Source organism: Falco biarmicus, chromosome 13, assembly GCF_023638135.1.
Source record: "Falco biarmicus isolate bFalBia1 chromosome 13, bFalBia1.pri, whole genome shotgun sequence".
Taxonomy (NCBI): domain Eukaryota; kingdom Metazoa; phylum Chordata; class Aves; order Falconiformes; family Falconidae; genus Falco; species Falco biarmicus.
Genome location: NC_079300.1, coordinates 9,141,908 through 9,167,622, shown reverse-complemented (window position 1 = coordinate 9,167,622; position 25,715 = coordinate 9,141,908). Strand labels below are relative to the sequence as shown.

Here is a 25,715-nt window from a genome sequence, read left to right as displayed (position 1 = left end):
TTATTTCCCATGAAGTTTTACATTTACGGTGATTCCTATAGAACCTCTTCTTTCTTCCCTCCTGTCCCCCTGCAAATGGTGGAGGACTTTTCTTTATGTTGTTAGTATATCACAGAATAGATCATTGAAGATCCAGCTGATCCAGAGGCTTTGGCAATCCTTCTGCTGGACTCTGTGTTCACCCAAATATGCCACTTATTGCAAAAATGCAGTGGCTGTTACTAATGCTAGTTCCTAGAATAGGATGTATAAATGCAAAATGAAAAATATATTTGAGCAATTTTTACTGATATCTGGACTTGATCATAAAGAAACTTTAAAAATATTAAAAATAACTTGGACAAGAATTTACCAGGCATCCACCTTCATTTTTTCACCAATAGAAATGAGTAAAGACTGTCACTAAATCACAAACAGAAAAATAAGGTCCTCTTAAGTCTTAAATATCACTATATAGGTAAAAGTATAGACCCAGGGATACTGTGGGTACTGAAAAGCCACGTTTAATGGAAAGCAAAGGTGTGCAGCTGGTATAAATGCAGCCAATCAAGTGTTAAGATTCGCCACATTAACCAAGTAACTTCTGTGCACTGAATGAGACAGCAACCTGGACAATCAATTCGGAGAGTTAAAAACCCACATGATTAAGTCGCCTGTAAATTCCATCTGCAGTATGGGTTTATCATGTGCAGAGTTAGAGTTCGGAACAGTATCATTGCCAGATTTCTAAATTAAGTGCCCACATTTGCACGTTCTGCTACACACAGTTGGGCAGGCAATCACTCATCTGGCCTCCATGTTACTCATGTAAATTGGTATTTTAGTGCAAATGAATAAGTGCACATATTATACAGGCAGTCAGTGTTAGGTGCCAGCTTAAGTGTTTGATCCATCAAAATAACAGATTATTTTATTTCAATAGCTTTGGTATTTTCTTGCAACTTTGTAACACAGAAATCAAGTACTAAACAACAGTGAATCTAAGCTGTTTTGCTTTAATAACTTTAGAGGCAATCCTGCTACTGGAGTACCTAAATGCCTGTAATTAACAAATATAAATTGAGCCTGAGTAAATACCCTTTTTTTGCCAGTTTTAGTCCATATTAGCATCCTAAATTTTAAAATTCAAATATATCTGAGGGAAAATGTTGAAAATTCTATGATAGAAAGAGTGAGAACAGAATGGAGAGGAGAGCAGCAAATGTAAAAGTAAAGCTGAAAGCTCCAGATGAAAGCAACAGTCAGGGGGAAAACATGTTTTCACATTATTAAAGATAAGTGAATGCAGGCCGCACCATCAGACATCCATCCAGCTCAGCCTAGGTCTAGAGATAGATTGCAGAGAGGAGGCTTTTATTTCTGAGACTGTTTTTACGTTTCCTCTTTTTAATCCCTAATACATGAAAAAGCCTGAAATAGATTTCTTTTAGGTAGCAGAAAACCAATGCATTGAAAAAATTACAATTAAAAGGGAAAATTGTTCATAAATTAAAACCGTGTTATGAATCTTCACGGTCAAAACTCATGAAGGAAGTTCATACATTCACCAGGCTCCATCCACTGTCACTCATATGTCTTTGTATTGCAGAGAAGTGTTTTCTGTCTCAGCAGGTTATTGTTTAATGGGCTAATGCATATTCGCTAGATGAAACGGTATTGTGGAAGTTCTGTGGGGAGGCATGTTACTTATGAAAAAAAGACCACTTCCAAATACTAAAAAAAAAGCCCTGCTTAATCTCCTGGTGATAGAGAAGGCCAGCTTCACCCATTGATTTTAAGGATTTACACCAGGCCTTGTATACTTTAGCCCTATAAGCAATAGTATGCAATAATTGCTATGGAAAAATCATCTTGCTGCTTTATTTTTGTGCAGTTTGTAAAACAGGAATATAATTTTTGCCACAAAAGAGTGACTCAAGTTTTTTATTTCAAGCCCAGTTATTTGTACCTCTTCTAACTGCGGTATCTTACTCTCTCACAATCAAAAATAAAGTGCATGATATTGTGAGAATATGTTTTATTTCTTTAAATTCTGCATCCCAACAACACTCTGTGACCCTGGGGTTTTTTGTTGCTAGCTGGTGAATGAGCAGCAAGAAAGCAGACCCCTTCTGAGCCCTTCCATTGACGACTTTCTCTGTGAAACTAAACCAGAAGCTGTTGCAAGGCCTGTAACATCAAATACTGCAGGTAAACAATTCTTTACTATCCCTCACTAGAGAAAGAGAGAGAGAATTTTAGTTTTATCTTAATTACAATACATTCTTATCAAGTTGTTTCTTGATTTGTTACTCTTTACACAAAATTATGAGCTGATACTAAATTATAGTTGCCTGATCTATTATAGAACCTTTGTTCATTACGTTTGAGGGCAAATCTGCTGTGATCCAGATCACAAGTACTCCAGTAGATCTCTGGGGCTGAATTAAAGGGAACTTGTTTAAGCTCAAAAGGAAGTACATATCAGTTTGACCAATCTCAATCTTTGTTTTGGCAAAATTTTAACCTATGGAAAAGCCAAGTTTTGTCTGGTTTTACCAAACTCATTCCTACTGTAGAAAGGTTTTCTTTAATAAAACCTTGGGTGGGATGTCAGAGAAAAGGGAAGAGAGATCAAAACAGTTTATTCAGGCTGAATTTGGATTCTTTATTAGTGAAAGGATCTAACACATTTTTTAGCTCCTTTGTGTTGTGATGAGATGGTAAAGCAGATAATAAAAAGTAAGAGTGAATGAAAGCCTTTTGAATTATACTGAATTGTATTTGAAGTATACCGTCCTTTGGAAGTGTTTTTAGAAATTGGCCTCCTCCTATTCGGTATTTGTGCAAAGGTAATCAAAGCAGTTGAGCAGATCAATTGCAATAAAATAAAATCAGCATAGCACTACTATGTTCTATTGCTATCTCCTAAAACGACTTAGCTTGTTAGAAGCTATTTAATTAAAATCTATATACATGCAAACTATTAAATGAATAATTGACAGCTGGGTGATTACCCTCACATCTAATTAATGTGTCTAAAGCAAATGCAAGTTCTAATAACAAAAACTGGAACACTGAATTAAATAACAATTGTAAATGATATTTTTTCCTGTTATATATATAGTCAGAGATACTACAGGCATGAATAGAAATATTTCAGGTTGTTTAAGAGTGGTGTTTGTTGTAAAAAGGTAAGTATCTGTAGATCCTATATCTGCCTGGAATATCTATCAGATTGTGGGGGAGGGGGGTAATTAGATTTATGTAATAACAAAATACAATATTTTTATTCTATGAAGATTGATGAAATGCAGTGATTTACCAAGAACACAGGTAAAGCACTGCAAGAGATAATACAAACTGATCTGTCAAAATCACCTGCCCTATAAAACAATGATAAAGAAGTTTTTCTGTCTTTTATGTGCTAAAGAATTTTAAATGTTACTTTTTAAGGAACTTCTAAATGAAGAGCTGAGACTGAATATGCCTTTCATACTGATGTAGTCCTTAATAAAAATAGCAGCAGAATTTATAATGATATTCAATATTTATACCCCAAAAGACAAAGAGCAACAATGGTAGAAACCATTACTAAACACACTGTTATTCCTTTATAACCCAAGAAGTCCACTACTACAGCTTTCTCCGTAATGCCATGTGGCACAACAGTTGTGCCCTAAACAGCTGTTACCAGTACTTGATAAATTGTAAGATTAAACCAAATCTTATCTAAAAGCCTAATTGTACAGGGAACCCTCTCAACATAAGAAAATCTTACGTAAGGCCATAAACTTAAGACCTAAGATGTCTTTAAGATTTTCAGAGGAGAAGCCTTTTATGCAAATCAAGCTTTTTAAAACTGCATCCAGTTTAGCACCTGAAATCCCTAGTCATACTTCAATATGCTGGTTATCATCTTTAGCCAGGAAATATACACCTACTCTAGTCAAATGCCAACACAATAGTAACTTTTTTGTCCAATTAAACCAAATTTTCTAAAAGTGAGCTATTTGAATTAAAATAACATTGAATTCTAACATTTTGTCTCTAAGTATTATCAACAGGTCTGGATCTCTTGGATCTTAGTGAACCTGTCTTACAAACCCAAAACAAAGCAAAGAAATCAGAGAATCCATCAAGAAGTGAAGGCTTAAAAGCTTCAACCCACAGAAAGAAGACAGACAATTCTGACCTTATCAGTGTGGATACTGAGCAGAAAGTCCAGACTGTCAGAGTTGCAGACAAGTCTTCACTAGATTTAGGTAAGAGTGTAGCTATTTTCTCAGTGCTGCATAGCCTTCTTAGCACAAGTTTCTCCTTGCTACTATCAAAAAATAATAAGCAACATCAGAATTTTTGTTGCATCGTATTTTAGCAGAGAGAGTAACCATTGTTTCACATTATAAACTACTTGAAGCACTTTAAACTTGAAACACTGTGAACACATTTTGCCTTTGCCATTATACCTATTAAGCTGTCACTAAATGTGCAAATAAAGTTTTGAAAGGATTCTTTCAAAAAAGAATTTAGGCAGGGTGAGTAAAGTGGTAGAAAAATCTACAGGGGTATGATGAGAAATTGGTAAAGGACAGAAACCAGAGGCAGCCCATACTGGATGTTCTTTTCAGAATGCAGGTGTCAGAAATACACATTGCATTTGTAAATACTGCTGTATCTATGCATACAAAGAAAAAAAATCCATTCTTGACAAAAGAACTATATTTATACAGATTGAAAAAAAATCCCAAACACAACTCAATATCCTGCCAAGCATGATCTATAGATAAGCTTTAGAAAAGGTGAATTTAATTTAGTTCCATCCAGACTAAATTACTTGCACCGCAACTGAGAAATTTGCAAGGTAAATGTAATTTGCACCAAGGTAGCAAATTTTCCATTCATCAGTACAGAAATTCTTTTAGAGAACTTCATCTTCAAATAGGAGCTGAACATCTGAGTATTGCAAAGCAAGTCCAGCATATGACTGAATAATATCAGTTGCCTACATAGTAATTTTTAAACGATATTCACTAAAAGAAGTTTTATTTTTACCATTTGACTACAATTAGGAAATTAAAAATATCCCAAACTATCAAGTAGTTAGCATAATTTCATAAACAGATCTAAATTACATACAAATCACTGATTTTAAATCGAGTTCCACTAACATTCTGACCATGAATGGTAATAGATTTAGGAAAGTGTTGTGAATTCCCAACTATTTTCACAGAATATCAGCCAGAAAGATTTCTATATATTGGACCTTAGCTAAACCAGTCTTCAGTGGCACCATTTTCTCTATAACATACATTTAATAGAGGAGATAAAAATTTCTGCAGTAGTTTCTTTAGAAGATTTGTATTTTCTTTTCTTATATTTCAGTTGATATTCAGACACAGCTAGAGAAATGGGACGATGTCAGTTTTCACGGAGACAGGAGTAGCAAGGTCCACCCTTCGGCAGAGCGAACATCATCATCTAGAGCTCCATCAAAAGAGCTTTTATGGTACAACTTTTTGCTTTCCTTACAAAAATATTTCCAGTCCAGCTTTCCTAAGTCACAGAAATACTCCATAACAAGTCGTATTATTGAATCTGTTATGATTACATTAAATGTGTTTAAGCAGACTTTTTGGACAATGTATCATAAGCAAGTGCACTACAAAATGACATTTTGCCAGCAATTTTTAATGTTGTGAAAAGTAGCAGGTGCAATTAATAAATAAAAGTTGGTGAGAATTCTATAGATGCATGCAGTGATCCAAACCCAACTACAAACGTGAGATAAATGACTAAAAAAGGATACGTGGCAGTGATCTGACAGTCACTGGATATCCCGTGTATCTTGGTTTTGCTACCAAGAGGGCAGAATTTTTGTGTATAACTGGAAGAGGCAAGATAAAACACCCAAGCCAAGTATTACATCTTTCACACAGTCCAACTAAAATTGCAGGGGATGTAAATGAGGGAAGAATTGGACTTTGCCTTTTGGGAACAGTTCATGTATACTAATTCTTCTGCCTTCCTGATACATAAGCAACACTCATTTACTACATTATGCATGACCATAATTAGCATTTTCGTACATTATAAGCAGTTTTCTGACCAAATTATATTATCCTGTATCCTAACCTGCCCTTTATCTGGGTGTTTCATTAACTTAGAGCTTTACACAAGTTTTGCTCGGTTAACTTGATTTTGGTCTTCAGGGTTTCATTTTCTAGGGAGAAAGAATATTAGGGTATTGTAGCACAAAAATGCACATGTGCCATGATGAACCCCTGTAATGTGGTGCTTGATTCTTAGACACTGACTGCAGGTACAGCCTGATATCCTTGCATAACCTCATTTTGCCTGGCTATGAAACAGAAGCCTAGTGGTAGAGGCAAAGCCTTCATTCCATTATACTAGTTTCACACCAGTATATACCCAGGGTTCTACTGGTGAGTCAGGCCTGATGCTGTTCTGTTGTATTAGCTATTGTCTGCATGCGACTGAAAAGCTTAAGGGTGGGAACACTGAGAAGGATCCAGGCACTTTTGACAACTGCAAGTTAAACAATTCAGTTAAAAGAAATAACCTAGTTAATCAGTATGTGCTTCTGAACCTGAAAGACACAAGGCAGCACATCTTAGTGTGCAGTGATGAATATGTAAACGCATTATTTTTAGGTCCACAGAAAACAGATCACAGCCTGAGCTGACTAATGTCAAGAGTGCCTTGGACTCTGATTCAACATCAGAATTAGAACTTGCACCTGCAACACAGGTAAGAGGACTTGGCAGATTTATTAATAATTAAAAGACAAGTATGAATTATCCCACTGGCTGACCGTTCACATAATGGAAGAACTATTTAAGAGATATTTTCAGGATCATCAGTTAAAAGATTCATACAGATGAATCTTCACACAGCTTCCAAATTATGTTACGAAAATCACTTAACTATGCCAGCATCTCAAACATGGGTTTAATACTGCAGTGAACTGTCACCTTCCTGTACAGAAAGACTTGAAACTACAGTTTATAGCGTCATGGGTTTTTCCTTCTTCCAGTTCTGAAATTCAAACTTCTAATGGTTCACTCTGCCTGCAATATAACTGTCCTCAAGGTCTCTTGGTCAACAGAAATCCCCGGAATTGGGAAATGGCTGACAATACAGGAAGGAATCATTAGACCAACGTTCATTAGCAGTTTATCTCCACAGGTGGGAGAGCAGTGTGGTCAAAGGACTTTTTTCTGCTGGAAAAGGAACTCTAATACGGAGGGCTCTGAGCTGAAGGTTGTAGATTTGCCCAGTTCCACTGTCATATTGTATATTGGACAGGACCTTGTGGAAATTATTACTTGAGTTGTATGGTTTTAGATATGTACGTATGCATATATATGTACAAGCATACATTTCAATATGCATTCACGTAGATCAGGTTGCTTATACATCTTTCCTGCTTCTTATTTTTTAACTGAATGATTGCAAGTTCAGCCAATGCTACTGGTAGGGGGAAGAGAGAGTTGACTGGTGGATTAACTTTTAGTTGAAAATAATTTTCTCCTCTTCCACAGCTATTTTTAGGCCTGGACTTCAAAAGCTTTCTGTCAGATGGAAAATCTGGAAATTAATAGAAAAAAATAGCCTCATTTGAAAATGGAAAAATGAGATACTACAATGCCAAAAGTATTTCCTGAGACTCTGCACTGGTTTTTGCAGAAATAGAACTGTTATCAGGACCCATTCCTGTGCTTTGGTTAGGAGAAAAGTCTCCTTTACTTCCCTGCATTACAAACAGGATTTTTTTCCACTTTGGAAAGCCTAATACTAGTTGTAATGCATGATACCTTCTCTTTCTGTGCAATATATTTACACATCTTAGTAATGGAAAAGATCTGTTGCATAATATCATCCACTTGAGATGGGCAGTGTGTTTTCACATGCTTCATCGATCTTATCTTTAAGTACACCTAACCTCTTTTTAGGAGGCTGTTCCTCAGCCTAATAGATCTAAATGCCAGCAAGTTTGTGCTTAACCAAGATGTGCATAAATCAAGTGACTGTCACAGAATGTAAGTGCTGTGGCTTTCTGTAAAAGCAGTTACAAATTTAGTATATAACTTCTTTACTTTATATGGTCTATTTCCTGTTTATCTTCCACTAGAATAACTGCAGAAGCAAAAATCCTCAGTTGTAATTCAGTATAAACTCAGTCAGTGGAGGCTCCATACTATTGTGTAAAATGACCAGTATTTCAAAATAAAAATGAAGTGTGAAGTTGAACAAGTTGAAAAAGAAGCAGAGTATAAAATTCTTATCTGTTGCTCTGGTATAATTCATATCTTGTTTTGTTTTCTTTTATCATAAGCTGCTTTTTTTTCAAACTTGTGATCTATTCAAGTCATGAAATGCTGTTAAACCAGTAATTAGTGCAGAGAAATTACCTGAAGTGAGATTGCGTTCTTGTTCTCTGTAGTTTACTTAGAAATTTGGTATTTTCATTCACTGCCTGCTTCACCCCACTTATACATGGACTGTCAAAGTTGTCAGTTCCCAACAAACAGGCTCATCTGTCTTGACGGAGTTCTTAATCTGCATGTAAAAGAAATCACGTTAGAGCTTTTATCAAACCATATGTTTTCCATACTTTGTCCTCTATAGATCTTGTCTGTCTCATTTAAGGGTAACCTTTGCATATGCAATGGATTCTGCCATACCCTACAGATTTAATCCTGTCAAAATCACTGCAGTTTTCCATCAGCACTTTCTCAGACAATCACCTTCATCACTCATCTTTGACATGTTAGATTTAGTTCCTCAAAGTGAAATGCTAAGGAACTAGGTCATATTTTCATTAAAATTATGCAATCTTCTTAACAAAATCCTGTGTTTACCAGCACTTATGCCAATACAAAAGCACAAAGGCAAGCTTTGAATTAATGAGGAAGAAATGTGTTTGAAGGCTGGAACGGGCAATAGCATGGTGGCTGCCACTGAATGTGGCTGTCTTGCTTCTCAGTGTTATACTCACATCATACGTTACCTATTATGAACTCTTAAACTGCATTGGCCCAAAGTATCTTTGTTCTTCCTTTTATCTACCATTTGGGAAAGTTCCTTGTTACACTTTTATTAGTACTGAGATATCCTACAGTGTTTGGGGTTTTTTGAAGGTTTATTTTTTCCCTTATAATTACAAACTGCAGAGAGAGATATGTTCAGTTATGTATGCATAAAATGTTCTCATGTTTTAACTCTCTAAATACCTCCCTGGGCATTTTAGATATTTTATTGCCCACCCAGAATGCATACACAAAACCGCTGACATGCTAAACAACTGTATCCAACTCTTTTATGTCAGCACTCTTAGACAAAGACATAACAAAAGCCTGTAAACCTTAGAAATCTGCAGTTTGCAGCAACAATATTTAGAATGCAAAATCTATTCCTCACTTCTCCCAAATACCTACAGTAAGACTAATGGCCCCAGCTCTCCTTGAATGTGCCAGTTACTCTAATGAAATGAAGAGTTACAAGGGACAGATTTAGCTCATTACTTGAAGACCTGCTCAAAAGTTAAGACTACAATTTAAGCCTTTCACCAACAGTTAAGGTCCAACAGCACATAAGCAGACTACAAACACAGGAAAGTGTGTGCAAATGCATTGGAATGGAAGATTTTGTCCCTGAAGACAGCAGCCAGTGATCAGCTACAGCACCTCCATTGTAGAGTGGTGAGCATATCAAACCACAGTGTGTGCAGAGTGTCCATGCCTCAGACGAACCCATTCCACCCTGACCCATACCCCACCTTGGGCTCCCCTTATGGGAGACACCCCATCACCAGCTGGAGGTGTGAAGTTCTCCCATGCTGGCACTCCATGCCCATCCCCTCTCTTCCTGCACTAGTGAAAGGCAGCGTGTTTGTTACATGTGGGGTCTTTCATTCCTGGGTATCACAACTCAGAACATGACTCTGCATTGTCGATATGCAAATGCAGCTTATGTGGGTTCTGTTAATTACTTTTTGACTTCCGGCTGTGCATTTAATGGAGGAGAAAGTACATTTCTGCAGGGATTATGCGCGGACGATGAGTATACTCGGACATGGGGCAGAGGAGAGGACTTCTGTGCTCCTTGTCCTCTTCCTCCTCGCCTCTGTACTGCTCCAGCAAGCTCACTTTCCCTTTCTGCAGCACTACTCAGCCTGAACATCATTATTTACAGTATTGTCCTTGACCTAAGGAAATTGCAGTCACTGGAAACAAAAGATTAAAAAGTGGAAGTAATCAAAGAGTTTGCAAGAGCCAACTCGTAAATAATGAAAAGGCTAGGAACACAATTAATGTCTATCAACAGAGTTTTGTGTCAAGAAAACCAGCTTTAATTCTTTGATCAGATTACAGGTCAGGTTGATAAATGTTGCTGTGTGATATTCTGCAAGATGTTTGAATTAACATACCATGTTCTGATTTTTAAATTAGCACCATACAATATGAATAAAGCAGCTGTTAAAACAGATTAAAACTGGCTAACCTAAGATGTCAAGAACGTTAATTATTTACTAGGAATTGTAATCACATAGGAGTTCTTCTCTGATTCCGAAGAGAAACCATGATCTTCAGTATTATTGATCTGAAAAAAAATATGCAAGCATTCCTGATAAAATTTGTGTATGATGCAACAGTGGAATGCAAAAAAATGTGAATAAGGCAGTCATGAAAGTGAGCTAGTGACCAAGACATCTGTATAAATACATGTTCCAACATAGTCACTAGAAAAATGATACATTTCGGTCAGAACAAGGCCGCAGGCTCTAATTACAACACTACGCTGGAAGGCCATTTGAAAAGAATCCATGGCTCAGAGTGTACGAGGATATCAACATGAGTGCTCCCTGTGCAGTACTGTGGCAAGAGGAGCGTGTAGAAGCAGACATAATTAGTGGGAGATAGGAGATCGCCTGATTGCTGTATAGAGAAATGGCAAGACAGATACTGGAATATAGAGTTCACTTTTGTTGTTTGTATGGTTATGAAAAAATAAAGCTATAAAAAAAGCAAAGAGGGAGAGTCAAAGAGAGACACAAAAAAGGTTGAAATCTGAATAAAATGCCTCATAATGAGAAAATTTAAGATCTCAGTCTCTTTACATCATTTAAAAGACAATTAAAATCTGATTGAAGTCATCAGTATCTGCAGAGAAAATAAGGGGTACTAAAAAGTGCTTTAAACTACTGGAAAGAGAATAAGAAATGATAGTTGGAAACCAAAATGAAAATTAATAAGAGAAACAAGAAGGACAATTAAACAATTCTGCAAACAAAGTGATAAGATTAAGGTCTCTTGATAACTTCAAATTAAACCCAAGCACCTTCCTCAAAGACATGTATTCCAGACAACATCAATTTCTTCTCTGTGGAATGTCAGTTTCATCCTGTGCAGGTTGAGTGACAAATACCATCATGTGATGTATAGACAGACAATTTGAACCAGTTATCTATTCTGCCCTAAATTCTATTAATCAGTAAAATAACTGGTTTGTGTATAGGACTGGGTTTTGGAATGATTTCAATGACAACCTGAAATCTCTTCCTGCCTCACAGAAGAAAAAAATATTTACCAAACAACATGGCCCAGAGGTAGAAGACGTGAAAGCAGAAACAACGATGCTCATTGTAGACCTTCCCTCATGCTCTGTGCTTCCTGTCACTTGTAACAACGTTCAGAAGCCAACACAGAAGAACGCACAGTGGCCCTCCCCCCCCCACTCCCACGTGTTGAATCATTCTTTTCTAAACCTAAGTGTATCATCAACCCAATATACATTTCTTTCATCAATCTCTACCAGAAAGACCAAAAACTCAGGGACAAAACAGAAACTTTAGGGCTAGATTGACAAATGAATGTCATCTTTTTAGGTAAAAACCCACATGTGTACACACACAGACATACCTGTTTGACCACACATTGCACATTTACCCATACGAAAACTCAGGAATGTGTTGGTTGTTTCACCCCAGCGGTGCACATTCCAGCACTTGCAGATAGAGCCCAATGAGTCTGAGCAAAATTAGTCTTTTAGCAATGTGGCTCGTTGAAATTGAATATTACAAGTACAGTCATCAGAAATGTAATCACGTAAATTAATGCAGTTGGGACCATGGTCAGACAAGTGGCTAATGAGTTTAAGCTTTGACAAACATGAGGGAAGGGATTAGCAGTCAGAGCTCTGTTTAGCGAGATTAGGGCACTTTGTGCTTTTCTGTGCCATCATTGAAATCTATTTGGTTTTGTACCATGCCTTTTGTGGGAAAAGAAAAAAAAAATAATAAAAGAACAGGGAGAAACTTGTTCTGTAATTCCAATGGGATTGACTGATAGTAAGATACAGAAGAGAGAAATGCTGATTGTCAAAAGGATTTGTCCTTCCAGTGAAATCCATAGCAAACCTGGCTCTTCAATGTGAACCCAAACAGAACCTGAAAGAAAACTACAAAATGTCCAGGGAAAATGAGAAGTTTTCTTCCTGGAGCACAGTGAGTGGAATATGTTGCCACAGTCATAATACAGTAGAAGGAACAATTAAGGTGAAAGTCTTATACAAAACAGTCAGCTCTTCCCTTTGTAGACCAAGTCTTGCATTGTCTTTCCTAGAATATCTCTTTATCTTTCACACATCTTGAGTGAAAAGAAAAGTTCAAAGAGATAAATTACTCTGTTTCCCATGAGGAATGATCTCTGCTACACTGTAAGAGAATTATGAGGAATTCATGCTGGAACACAACTAGTTTTGCCCAAGAAAAAAGCCACTTTGGGCTCTAGGCAATTAAGGAAATAACTCAGAAATGTGGAAGAGAGTATATCATCCCTTTCTGATTTATTCTTTTATTTTTTAGGCACGATCAACTAAGGAGCAGCGTTGGGGAGGGCCTCTTCTCTCTAGAAATCACTCCTTGGAGGAGGAATTTGAAAGAGCAAAGGCAGCTGTTGAGGTATTGCTTCATTTACTGTTTTCATTTTCAGTTCATGTTCTACAGATTTCTTATTCATCTTGCAGCACACATATAGGAGAAAGTCAAAACTGAATTATTCAAAGCAGATAAAAGATATGTTTCCTGGAGTTACCCACGTAAGAGAGTTGTTTCTCTCTTAAAAAACCCAAATAATAACCTTAGCTATAAATGAAGATTAGACAGAACCAACTTTTCAAGCGTGATTTTTATTGCTATAGCAAGTGGGTCAAGAAAAAATCCCCATAAATGTAAGAACTTCCAAAGTTAAAGTGTGAGAGTGAAAGATATTTTTCCCCAGCAACTGAATGTGTGCAATCAGTTGTTTAAGCTCAGACACAAACCAGTTCACAGTGAAACTGGAATTCAGAATCATTGTTAAATAGAATGATTGCCTGCTGTAATGGATAACTGCACATATAGCAGCAACCATGCATTTCCTGACAAATCAATTTAGTCTGAAAAGATGCAGGCATTTGGGTAGTTGTCCTATTGCATTTCTGGTTTTTTCACTTATTACTACTTCTCCAACATGAAAAATGCCTCTTGAGTGTAGCCCTACACTAGTTGCAGTTGAAATCCTGACCCTGTCTAGAAACAAGATGGCATACAGTTTTTTTACCATAATCCAATAAAAAATTACGCTTAAGCATCTAACTTGAACGTCATATCTTCTCAGGGATTCAGTTGGTAACCCTTCAAAATCCCATCACCAGCCACAAGAAGCCAAGACAGCTGCACCCTACCAAAAGCAAGAATTCAGGCTGAATTATGTAACAGCCACTGAAATGAGTTTTTAGGGTGGAAAGGATAAAGCTATGAAACAGACTCCTGAAAACTGATTATTTCTAGAATGAACTGCAGTCTCATTTGGCCCCAGAAATCTAGAACACTTTAGGGATATTTGAATTTAGATTTAAATTTTAGCATCTGTATTTTAATACTCCTCGAACTCCTTGTAATTCCAATGTTGGCATTTGACCTGTTCTAGACTAATTTTGATTGATAACAAACAAAACTAGGCCTAAATCATATGCTGGCTTCTATCTAGAAACAGAATTTCTTATTTAAGAAATTAATGTGATTTGGGTTTTTTTTTTTCACGATACACTAAGGTAAGACTGCATGGTTTCTACCATGGTTTCGTTAGGATCTCACTGCACACAATTTCTTCTCAGTGTACAAGGCTAAAATGGACACAATCAGTAAGTTAGCTGTTTTATAAAGGATACACTGAATGCACTTTTAATGTATTTTCTAAGTGCATTGCTTTTCTTGATCAAATAGATTCTTTATAAACAACTGCTGGTGACACACAATAGATTTTTTGATGTTGCACATAGTACACATTTGCTCCTGGCAGGGAAGGAGAGACCTGCTTTCCAATTGCCACTGCTTAAAATGCTCAAGTTGTTCCTAATTGCACTGCAGACTGATCCGTAAGGTGGGTCACATCGTGCTGTGATCTGTGATTGCGACACAGGGAATCTGATGATGAACATCTCTGCATTATGGTTAGTGGTTAAGCAAATGGTGTCAGTACTCTTGTGACTGCCAGACACCACGTGCGATGGAGAGTTCCCAGACATTCAGCAGGAAGAAGAATGAGTTGAGGCCAACAGATTACAAGACACTACTGGATTACTTTACAGAGTAAAGTAAGGAGGAGAATGTATTGTTAAAAAAAGCCCTGCACGTTAAAAGGTCATTCTGAGGAAACAAAGACAGGTTGTTAAAATACTTTACTGTAGTCTCAAAACCAGCTATTAAAAGGAATCTCATTAAATGTTTCCCTAACTGGGTATCTGGCAGTCTTAAATTATACTTTCTGCTTAAAATAGAAACTTGGTCCAGCTAGTTAAATGTAAAGGAAAGGACTCTTCAAGACCTTATAGAGCAGTTATTCCATTTGCATATGAAAAGAGTTGAATTTTCATCCTAGCTAAAATGAAGCGGTAAGAAAGCTAGAGTGATCGAAATAAATTGCAGCCCATCTCAGAAAGATTAGCACTTTCTTAAGCGGAGAATAGATACAGTTCAAAAATTCATTTTTTAGGCTTTGAATGTTTCTGTAATATTCCTCAACTGGGAAAGCTCCAAGTGGTAAGATTAGCCAGAAAACTGATCAAGAAAAGGAAGGAAATCTCAGGTTCTTTGTGGCCTAGTTCGAAAGGAATTAATTAACAATTCAGTAAATGGAGACACAAAACTTTATCCTCCACCCATTATTCACTTCAGAGCTTTGGGAATGGTTTTAAGATGTCAAACTTCGAGATTAATGAAGATCTGTGAGGTAATTCTTTCTTAAGAAGGTTTAAAGATGTTTATGTCATTGGGGAATCTTTTAAGAATAAAGAGGTAAGTAAATTAGCTTTTTTTTCTTATTAGATAGGGTCCAGATTCACTTGCAGTGATTGCTTGCTTGCAGACTTCACTGCCTTTTCCGTCATTCTGGAAATCGGATTTGATTTCTGCTTCATCCCTTTGCTATACATGTGAGGGAAGCACAAATAGCCTAAAGTCTTTATGATTTCCAAGTGCCATTCCAAATATGTTTTAATGTAATCTTTCTAATAATTAGCTGTGTTTTATCAAAAATAGGTACTTCTGAATTTTTTTAAATGCCTGCATGGGGATTCAGATCCATCCTGTACCTATATTCTGTTAAAAAGATTGGTTTATTATCTACCATCCTATTGGTAATGAATTAGAATAAATAAAAATGAAACCGAGGAAGTGCAAAACGTTCCAACTGAGAAAAGTCTTAGAGATAGAAATAAACAATTTTGAGATTTTCTTATTCCACATTTCCCTGATGTAGAGATTAAACTGCAGATGAAACAGTTTTGTGAGTTTACACAAAAGAAGTTCTGAGCTGTTCTTCTCAGCATCATTTTATTTACAACACCATGTCACATGAGCCATCTGCTGCATAATATACTGTTATGAAGCATCAGGACATATTACAGCTAAACTATATGACAATAGTAGGAAGAAGATGGGATTAATTTATTTCAGCCTAGGAAAACATAGTCTGGAATCATCAGCTTTGTGGTTCCCACGAACACCGGTTAGAATCCTTTCTGTATCTGTCCATGGTATTCCCATCTCACTATTTTGACATCCCTTTCAGATGTCCCCAAGACTGCCTGAACTACATTTTAAACTGGAATCTAGGAACCTGAGTCATTCAGATGCATTTTATTTGGGACTCTCTCAAGTCACAACGGGAGTCTTTGCCTTGACATACATTTTTTATCTCTAAACTTTATTAAAAAAGCGTATTTCAAATTTTGCTTTGAGAAGCTATCACCTAAGGAATTCTTATGTAGTTAGCCCATAAACTTAACTTACTGTGTCTTTCACATAGAAAAGTATAGCGATGCAGTAATTCAAAGAAAGAACAACCACAGAACCTTCCTTCCTTATGCATTGGTCAAGAAGGAACAGTGCAAATTAATTTTTGGCATTACAGGATAAACAAAATTCTATTCTAAAGGTTATGAAAATAGGTAAGTTTAGAAATCAGCTAGCAGTATTCAGAAAGCACACCCCCCACCCCCTCTAACTGTATCATAGGAAGTAAAAAGCCTGGAAATACTTTGGCTCCCATTTGTTTAACTGCTTCAGCATATTTTTAAATACTAAGAGTAAAAATAGCCTCTTTCACAAAATGCAGAATTTTCTGCTTGGAAGTAGTCAGATGGTACGAATGTTTTTCCTGGTCGTCGTTCCACTTAACTGCTGCAGATGATCTGAGAATGTGTAAAACGTGTTCAACTGGTCTGAAGACTTTTGGTACATCCAAAGTAATTTGCCAGCATTAAGGTAGCAAAAACATTGAAATGAGGTAATTGGCACCAGCCACATAGCAAATAGAGTTAAAATTAGATCTAGCAGTCTTGATGCAAAAGCACATTTTCAGAAACACTCCATACTAATTTAACCCTCCTGCCACTGAAGACCATGAAAAGATTGCTACTAACGACAGCTGAAATAGACTTGGGGCTTTAAGAAAGACTGTGTAATATTTACGGTCCTCTTGCTCAAGGACATTAAAACTGCTCTGCTGTTGACATCGGTATTTGTCAGGGCAGTATTACAGCAGTTTACCAGGTGCCATGACTGTGTCGGATCCAGTCGCTCAGTGCAGCTTTGCCATACCAGTTTCAGCAACTCCTCATGCTGGAGTACTTAGAAAGCTGTCACTGGGGCTTGAGCCCATTTGGCCCAAACAAGAAAATCTTTGCTTATAGTTGCAAAATAACAGTTGGGTCCTGGCCTGTGTCCAAATAGCATATGATGAGTTGAAAGGCATAATAGCAAAGCAGATATCTCCCCATTAAATTTTTTCCTCCACCTTTGAGTCCCTACAGCTAGACGTTAAGCGTGGCTACTTGAATGCATGGTAATTTATTAGCTTTTTAAGTGGAGTAGGCACACAGTGAACTTCTGTGTGAATGTTAAATATGCATGCAATTAAGTAGCAGAATTTGAACTTAAGACCTAAAACGACTTATATGCTTGCTTATGATCTGCAGAAATGTGATTTGATGTGTTTCCAAACCATAAGGGATTTTTGTGGGAAAAATACAAAACAAAAATTCCAATATATACATCATATATATATATATAATTAGTTCTATGCATTAATGGTTTTAAAAGGCATTATTAATTAATTTTCAGTAGTTTTACTTATTAATAGGAAGGGGAAGTTTCCACTCCTTTCCTCATGCTGAATCTCAAAATTACTGCTAGTAAAAACATGGTCAAGTAATTTTTCTTCAGTGCAGTGCAGATTTGCACTGAATGCAAAACAGTTGATAGAGACATCTGTTGAGCAGGATAGTTTAAGGGATTCAAGTGCCTCTGGTCACGGCTGATAAGAGTGAAAAAGGGAATCATCTGATTCGTTATCCTAGCCTTTTCAAACCCTAAGTGGACAATTCAGCACAATCTCACAGCTATTTATAAGACCATATTTCCTTCAAATTTGGAACGAAAGCAAATTTTGAAACCTTGGAAGTTGTTGCGTAACAGAGTTGTCAAGTTCTGTTTGCTTCTAATACAAAGAGTAAAATCTCTCCAGGAGTGAGTTATTCACATTTGTTTCCTAGTCCACAGAGGAACATAGCAAGTACCTTCACAGAGCCAGTAATTGCATAATTCAGACAATTCTGAGTCTCCGGGAAGAAAGTGCTGGGTACTAGAAGGCACATGCTACAGCAAGAACCAAAGGGAAATGCCTGTTAGGTTTCTGGAGGGAATACACCTTGCCGTTCATAAAGAGCCTTGTCATCATAAGCAACCAGACCCAATGTTAGCCGGCACAAGTCCTCCTAGCCCTTCCCACCTAGTCTCAAATGTACTCATTGCTGACTCATTCTAGGTATAGTAAAGCCTGCTTTCTTTTTTCCAAGTACCTAAGGAGGATTGAGCAAGCCATGCTATCACAGACTGAATTCTGTTTTTGCAAATTATGCCTGGCTGTGGAGCAGTAGCAAAGCAGTCAGTCTTGTAATGAAGATTCAGACAAACTATCTGGACTATTTTATTTAATTTTGATTAGCACCTCGCTCTCAAATAGTTCTGGCTAAACCTCAGTAGAATTATTTGTGTTGTTGTCTTTGACATAAATAAGGTGAGAAAGTATGTCCTCAGTAGTGTCAGTTCACTGAGGTTCTGGCCATGACCTTGTAGGAACTGGAGAATTTGGCAAGTGCTGGTAATGCTGAGCATATATTCTGCTATAGAACTGGTTTTCAGGGGTTATGACTAATATGTGGAGGCTGAAAAAAAGTAGCACCTTAACTTGGATTCTCCCATCTTTTTTTTTTTTTTTTTTTTTTTAATCCTATTTCTGGGTTTTGGCATCATTTTCTAGTAGCCGCAGTAGCCTCATTCTGGTCATTACACCAGTCCAAATGGTCCAAATCTCATTCTTTTTTCATCATTTCTGTTTCTCTTGTATATTTTTCCCCTCTTATCTTTGAGATGAATGTTAATCTTACTGTACAATTTTATAATCTATTATAGATTCCTCTCACCAGCACATATGCGATGCAATATTAAGATCTCTCCACTATGTCAAAAAACCCTCAAACATTTGTATTCTTTTGTGCAAACACCTTTGCCATTACTCTTTTAGGTAGCTGAAAATCATGCTGAATATACCTATAGTGGGATGCTTGTTCTCTTTTAAACTGTTATATCTATTGCTATTTAGCATATACACTTAGCTGATTTTTTCTTTCTTTTTTTATTGGCCAGGGACTAGCAGCATTCATTTCCTTCAAATTTTATGTAACAATTTGCTATTAGCATCAATAACATGCATTGTAAGCTGCTGCAAATCCTCTTTCAAGTAGGACACACGCTGCCTCTGAGATAAAGAATTTTCTGTTGACCAAATGCATTCCAATATAAGAGATGAAATTTAATTATAAGGAATTCCAAATATAACCAGTAGTATTTCAGTCAGTATGACTATTTGTAGAATTAATACTGCTAAGCAAAATTGCCAGTCTCAGACCACTGGTAGAAAAAAATTAAAAGCTTACCATTTCACTTTAAAGTTTTGTTGTTCATTTTCTTTCCTTTTTTCCTCTTTTTCTTCTAGTCAGACACAGAGTTTTGGGATAAAATGCAAGCAGAATGGGAAGAAATGGCTCGCAGAAACTGGATTTCAGAGAACCAGGAAGCACCAGGACAAGTTACCATCTCAACCATTGAGAAGGTACTACAAAGTTTTTTAATACAGTACATCCTTCCTGTGAAACTTTGAGATGAGCCTCAGCTATTCAAGGGAATCCTAGAAAACTCTTTGGGCATTGGAAGCTAATTTTACCCAAAGGAGCTCATCCTCTGTAATTGTCTGTGAGCAAGGTAGACTTAAAAGACCTTACCATAGTGAGAATACATTTAGATTTGCACACTGCCTGAATTCAGCCACAAGGATCAAAAAGCAAACTGCTGGATTATGGGCATCTTTAAAGATGGGCACTTAAGGAAGAGCACCAAATAAAAAAATCTGAACATTCAAACACTGTTGAGAATAGAAATGATAGAGATTCTGTCTCTCTTCTTTATTCCCTCCATTGTATGTTTTTATTTGATTTCTGTTATGTAGCTGGTATTAGCATACACCCTTTACACTGCAGTGGCAAAAAGAGAAAAAGGCAAAAATTAAAAAAATATTAAAATAAATTCAGGTGCTTACAACACTGTTCTGTACCTTGAAGTTTAATTGAAGATATCAGGGTATTAACTGAACATACAACATGTTACAGGCACTGCAGGGAGTGAAGTGCTTGATGTGTGCTCTTTACCACCAAATTGGATGTGCGGGGCTCATGCTAGGTTCAGTTCTGCTGTTATTGTAGGCAGTGCGAGTTCTTGCCATTATCTTTGATGCGAGCAGGAGAGCCCCACGTGAGTACCAGTATGTATAACTTCAGAGCTAAAGTAAAAATAAAGACAGCATAAATGTCCAGTGATGCTCACTTTTTATGCTTTTCGTCACTGAAATTTCATGGGGGAGCTCATACCATTTTCACAGAACAAGGGATGTTTACATCCAGTTGGAAAACAGTGAGCCAGTTTTAAAAAGTTGCCATTCCTTGCTACAGTGCTTCATCGTGGCTACATTATCTCTCTTCTCCAGGGTTATTATTTCCATACTGATAATCCCTTCAAAGACTGGCCTGGTGCTTTTGAGGAAGGACTGAAAAAAATGAAAGAAGGTGACCTGCCAGTTACAATCTTATACCTGGAGGCTGCTATTCTACAAGAACCCAATGATGCCGAGGTATTTACTCATGCCTTTTACTGATAAAGGAGAAGGGGACTCCCTTCAACATGCAATGATGGAATGATTTCAGGGCCCAAACCTTTGCTAGTCATGACTGACTGAAACAGACTGAATGCTAACAGCAGTTTTGGAATAGTGTATGCCTTGAACTAGAGAAAGGTGAGCTTTCCATAAGATGAGAATTTGTTTTTGAAATGATAGCATTTCCAAGTTATCATCTGAAAGCATTCAAAAGCAACAATATTTCAAACCTTTCCTTCTTTTCCTGGTGTTTTCAAACTATCTTTTAAACACTGCTATTGAAAAGATGAACATTTTTGATTTAACAAGAATATTGACAATTTCTTAAGAGTTGTATCAATTTCTGCAATATTGATGTTTTCAATGAGTATGTATTTAAAGTCTGATTTCTGTGAAGCATGAAAAATATCTACAGTGTGAATATCTAGGTCCCTTTGAATCTATTGCTACATTAAACTAAGCAGCAGTACTTTGAAAAGCAGAGAGAATCTCCGGGCCTCCTAGAATCCCTTAAACCTTCTATACAACTTAATAATTGTTCTTCACTGTTTTCCATAAAATTCCAACATTTAAAATGTACAGTAAATCAAATCTAAGAAATCATCATGGGATCATACACTGGCAAAATACCTTTGCATTCACTGATTATAAATACTACCAGGCCCAAAGATACTGAAAACTGCATTGATTTGTACTGCTGGTATGCACACTGTAGAAAAACCTGTAGTTAGTGCTGGAAAGATCTGCTATTTTTATTCACTCTGCTGCTTAACGGTGATATTAGTCATAAATTTTCTTGCAGTTGGGTATATATAACATAATAATACAATAATGATAATTTTTGCAGGCCTGGCAGTTCCTGGGTATAACACAGGCAGAGAATGAAAATGAGCAGGCAGCCATTGTCGCCCTCCAAAGGTAGATGAATGTAATTGCTAAATAAGGGGTCTGATGAGTATTGGGTAGTGGAGGCCTAGGTATATTTAATGTCATACTTATCTTGTAACATGAAGCATTTATTTAACTAAGTAAAGCATTGATATAAACATAGAAGTCTTCCCAGTACTTCAGAGGGATGATTAGTGATTAGTATTTCTGCTTTATTAAATAAGTTCAATATTTAATCTGGCAATTTAGGTAGTTGCACAAAAGAAAAGTTACACGGCCTGATAAACGTTAATGAGGCATAATGCAAATAAAGTGCCTTTTTTATATTCTAGCCACTTGGCACATTTTCTGTAGTCTGTCCCTTAATGAAGGGGTTTCCTTAATTGGCATGAGCTCTCTTCAGCTGCTGAATAGTAAATGTACAACATTTTTAGGTTGATAGAGATGTGAAGATCACAGTATGCTTGTATGTAGTATGTCAGTTCCAAAATATCAGCATTATTATTATCTTTCTGTAGTAGGTTTTCCCGTTTCCATTTAAAGCATGTACCCTCTCCATATTCAATTGCACTAGCAATGTTAATTATCGAGCCATTTCACTTAACGATACTCTAACTTATTTATATGTAGCTTACCAGCTTTCCTGGGTAGAGATCCAAGGGGCTGCCTGATTTAGGGCTTGTTCATCCCCGCAGTTTTGAAACAAGCAACGGTGATGTTCACAAAGTAGACTAGATTCTGTTTTCAGTTAATGGTATATAACCATAGAACGACTGCTTGAGTTGATTGGCTCCAGCTTTATTAAAGAAAAACTGAAAATTCAGGATGACTGAGAAGAGTCATAAGAATGGAAGAAATTGTCTTCAAGATACCTTTTTGTATAGTTGCAAGGCATATTAAATGATTTGCTTGAATTTACGTGAAACTTCACTTCAACAGACAGATATTATAAAAATGAATTTACCTACATTTACTCATAACCAGAAGGATGAAAACAAAACTCGTATGCACGTGTTTATGTACATATGTGTGTATACACAGCAACATGCGTGCGTGCGTGTGTGAACATATGCATAATGCATTTATCACAGAAAAATAAGACAAAGTCCCTCCTTAAAAGCATTACTGGGTAGATCTTAATTGTTAGAGTGATTTTTATTTGTGGGTTTTTTTCCCGAGATTATTTTGGAATATTTTTCAGTATATTTTTATTTTCTGCCTAGGTGCTTGGAACTACAGCCAAACAACCTAAAAGCTCTAATGGCCCTGGCTGTAAGTTATACTAACACTGGCCATCAACAAGAAGCCTATCAAGCTCTAAGAAACTGGATAAAGCAAAATCCAAAATACAAGTACATAGCAAAAAGCAAAAAAGGGTCCCCAGCACTCACCAGAAGAATGTCTAAGACATCAGATGAAAGGTAAATGCCGTGTAAATCCTGATGGTGGAAATTTTAATGACATCACTAGAAATGAAGGTGCATACTTTGCCCCTTTACTCTGTAGATGTCTAGCCCGTTCCCTGTGATGGAAGGCCCAATGTCTCTCTAGTGGCAGGAGTGGCTGGGAAGCCAACACAGGACATTTGGTTTAGTGACAGAAGGCTATATCTTATGCCTCCCCTGGAAGTTAAAAAAAAAAAAAAAATAATAAAGCAGCTAAAAAGACATGCTTCCCCTCAACTCCCATCACTTCCTTCTGACCCTGTCTGCTGCCTCTGTATTGCCACATCCCGCATCTGTATTCTTCAGCTGCTTCCAAATCCATACCAGGCCTGTATCCTGTGCTACATGTGTTCTTCCTACTGTTCATCGTATTTCCTATATCCCAACCAAGCCACTAGAATGCAGGAATTGTAGCCATTTTGTAATGGGACATGGCTCCACTCCACTGAAAATATTGGGAGGTAGCATCTGCTTGTTTAAAAGCCATTCTGGTTCTAACCAGAGGTAGCGTAGTCATTTTATTTGACTTCAGCCTAGCATACCGTAATGGGAGCTGGCAGCCATTTTAAATTACAATACAATTCATGAGTTGGCAGCCCTTCTTCATGATTCCATAAGGTCAATAAATAAGCATCTCTGAATTGTGAGATGCACGATAAAGCCATTAAAAGCATAAACATCATTTACAGAGCTAAAACACTAGGGCTATCTCACTGTTTGTCATTTTGAAGACAGGCTTGATGTTTTACCCTTATCACTAACAAGCCCTGGGTTGACAAGATAATTGAGTATAAGCAAAAATAAAATATGCAAGTTCTGCTTAATTGCTAAGTGTGTTATTCTACTTTGGCTTCATCCCACTGACATCTGGTTTTGTCAGTGCACAGGTTTTGTGAAGCCTACCATGGGTACAGAAGTCTTAAATTTTGACATCTTTCTTCAGGGGTCTTGGCTAGTCACTTGATCTATTCCTCCTAAGAATGACTACTATTTTTGCCAGTAAAGAACTCTTTTACGTCTGAGAAACTCATCTAATTTTAATAGTTTTAATAAGCTTTCAAGTTAATCTCACTTGGGGTCATAGCTGCACTTTGACTTCATTATATAGGTGAACCCTTTTGTTCCATACATGAGTTTAAAACAGCACCTGGAAGTAAATCTTTGTCATGATAAAGCTGAAGAAGCTTATTTTCAACTTTTAGGAGTATATCACTTCTGACAAATCCATTACAAGGATTCTCATTTCTGGCTATGCAATCAATATTGCAATATTTGTAAAGAACTGTAAGATGGAACTTTTAAGTTATTTTCCACCCTTGTCTAGTTCATTACTTGAAGAAGTAAAGGATTTATACCTGGAGGCTGCTCACCAGAATGGTGATATGATAGACCCCGACTTGCAGACGGGACTTGGAGTTCTTTTCCACCTGAATGGAGAATTTAACAGAGCAATAGATGCATTTAGTGCTGCTTTAACTGTTCGACCAGAGGTACATTTTATGTTTTCACATTTTTAAGAATTTAGCTTCACAAGCCATTTTCTTTCTCCCCTTTTGATCAGTCTAATATTAATGAGATGTCACTTTATCCATTAAAATTTTAATACCTGAAATAGAAATGTTAATTACAAGACAGTCCCATTTAGAAGCAGATTTATACATGTCCAATTTCTAGCTGTGTGCTGATTAATTGTACTAGTTACATAAAGTTGCCTGTAATCATGACTCAGAACCTCACGTTCCATGTCAATTAAGAGAAAATACGATACTGTTATTTTCTGCAGTCCTCCTTGCTTTGCAAGCAAAACCAAGCTATTATGTCCCTTTTAAAACTCACTTTCACACCAGGACTATACATTATGGAACCGTCTTGGAGCAACCTTGGCAAACGGAGATCGAAGCGAAGAAGCTGTCGAGGCCTACACACGTGCTTTAGAAATACAGCCTGGCTTCATTAGGTCCAGATACAATTTAGGGATAAGCTGCATCAACCTAGGGGCATACAGGTAAGTTACAAAAACATGTAAACAAAAAACTGAGGGACCATAACTACCAAGTGAAAATTCATTTTCTAGCTGGCACTATCCAAGAAAAAAAGAAATCAGAATATAGCTACATAATTTCAGCTATTGTGAAACTTTGTAATTATTTTTCATGAAGTACTAACAAAGCAATGATACTTTACTTATAACTACAATTCTACGTAACAGAACTACTGAATTTCTATTAAAAGAAAATAAATCCCTCATTCAGCAAGCTGCTTAAGCATTTTTTTAGGTCTAGGTGCAAGTATTCTTATAATCAGTGGAATTGTACTCACACTTAAACTCAGTCCTATGCTTAAGAGCTTTTCTAAATGAAAACGTAAGAGCCTGTCTTTAGAAGGGAAACGTCAGTTAAACTGCTTCAAGTAGTTAATGCCATCAAACCCACTTTCAGTACATTCTTCAGGAATCAAGAGTGGTATTCCAGGGTCCTAATGATCAGGACTTAATGATCATTAAGACATTTAAGATGAAGGGGGGCTATACAGCAATGAAGACAATATTCCCTGATGTATGAATAGACTG

The 25,715-nt window shown here is 36.8% G+C and overlaps 1 protein-coding gene across 3 annotated transcripts in view; it reads left to right on the top strand.

The window, feature by feature from the left end:
* The window catches only part of PEX5L (peroxisomal biogenesis factor 5 like), a 117,038-nt gene that overhangs the window by 84,358 nt on the left and 6,965 nt on the right, over positions 1-25,715 (top strand). For 2 of the 3 annotated variants that reach the window (XM_056359129.1, XM_056359128.1), the window contains exons 2-12: positions 2,079-2,190; positions 4,035-4,244; positions 5,365-5,488; positions 6,654-6,750; positions 12,869-12,964; positions 19,602-19,718; positions 20,646-20,789; positions 21,661-21,731; positions 22,925-23,122; positions 24,471-24,636; positions 24,994-25,151. In XM_056359129.1, the coding sequence (XP_056215104.1) occupies positions 2,079-2,190; positions 4,035-4,244; positions 5,365-5,488; positions 6,654-6,750; positions 12,869-12,964; positions 19,602-19,718; positions 20,646-20,789; positions 21,661-21,731; positions 22,925-23,122; positions 24,471-24,636; positions 24,994-25,151 (1,493 nt within the window). The remainder of the gene's footprint in view (positions 1-2,078; positions 2,191-4,034; positions 4,245-5,364; positions 5,489-6,653; positions 6,751-12,868; positions 12,965-19,601; positions 19,719-20,645; positions 20,790-21,660; positions 21,732-22,924; positions 23,123-24,470; positions 24,637-24,993; positions 25,152-25,715) is intronic. The other variant, XM_056359130.1, reaches the window with a different exon arrangement.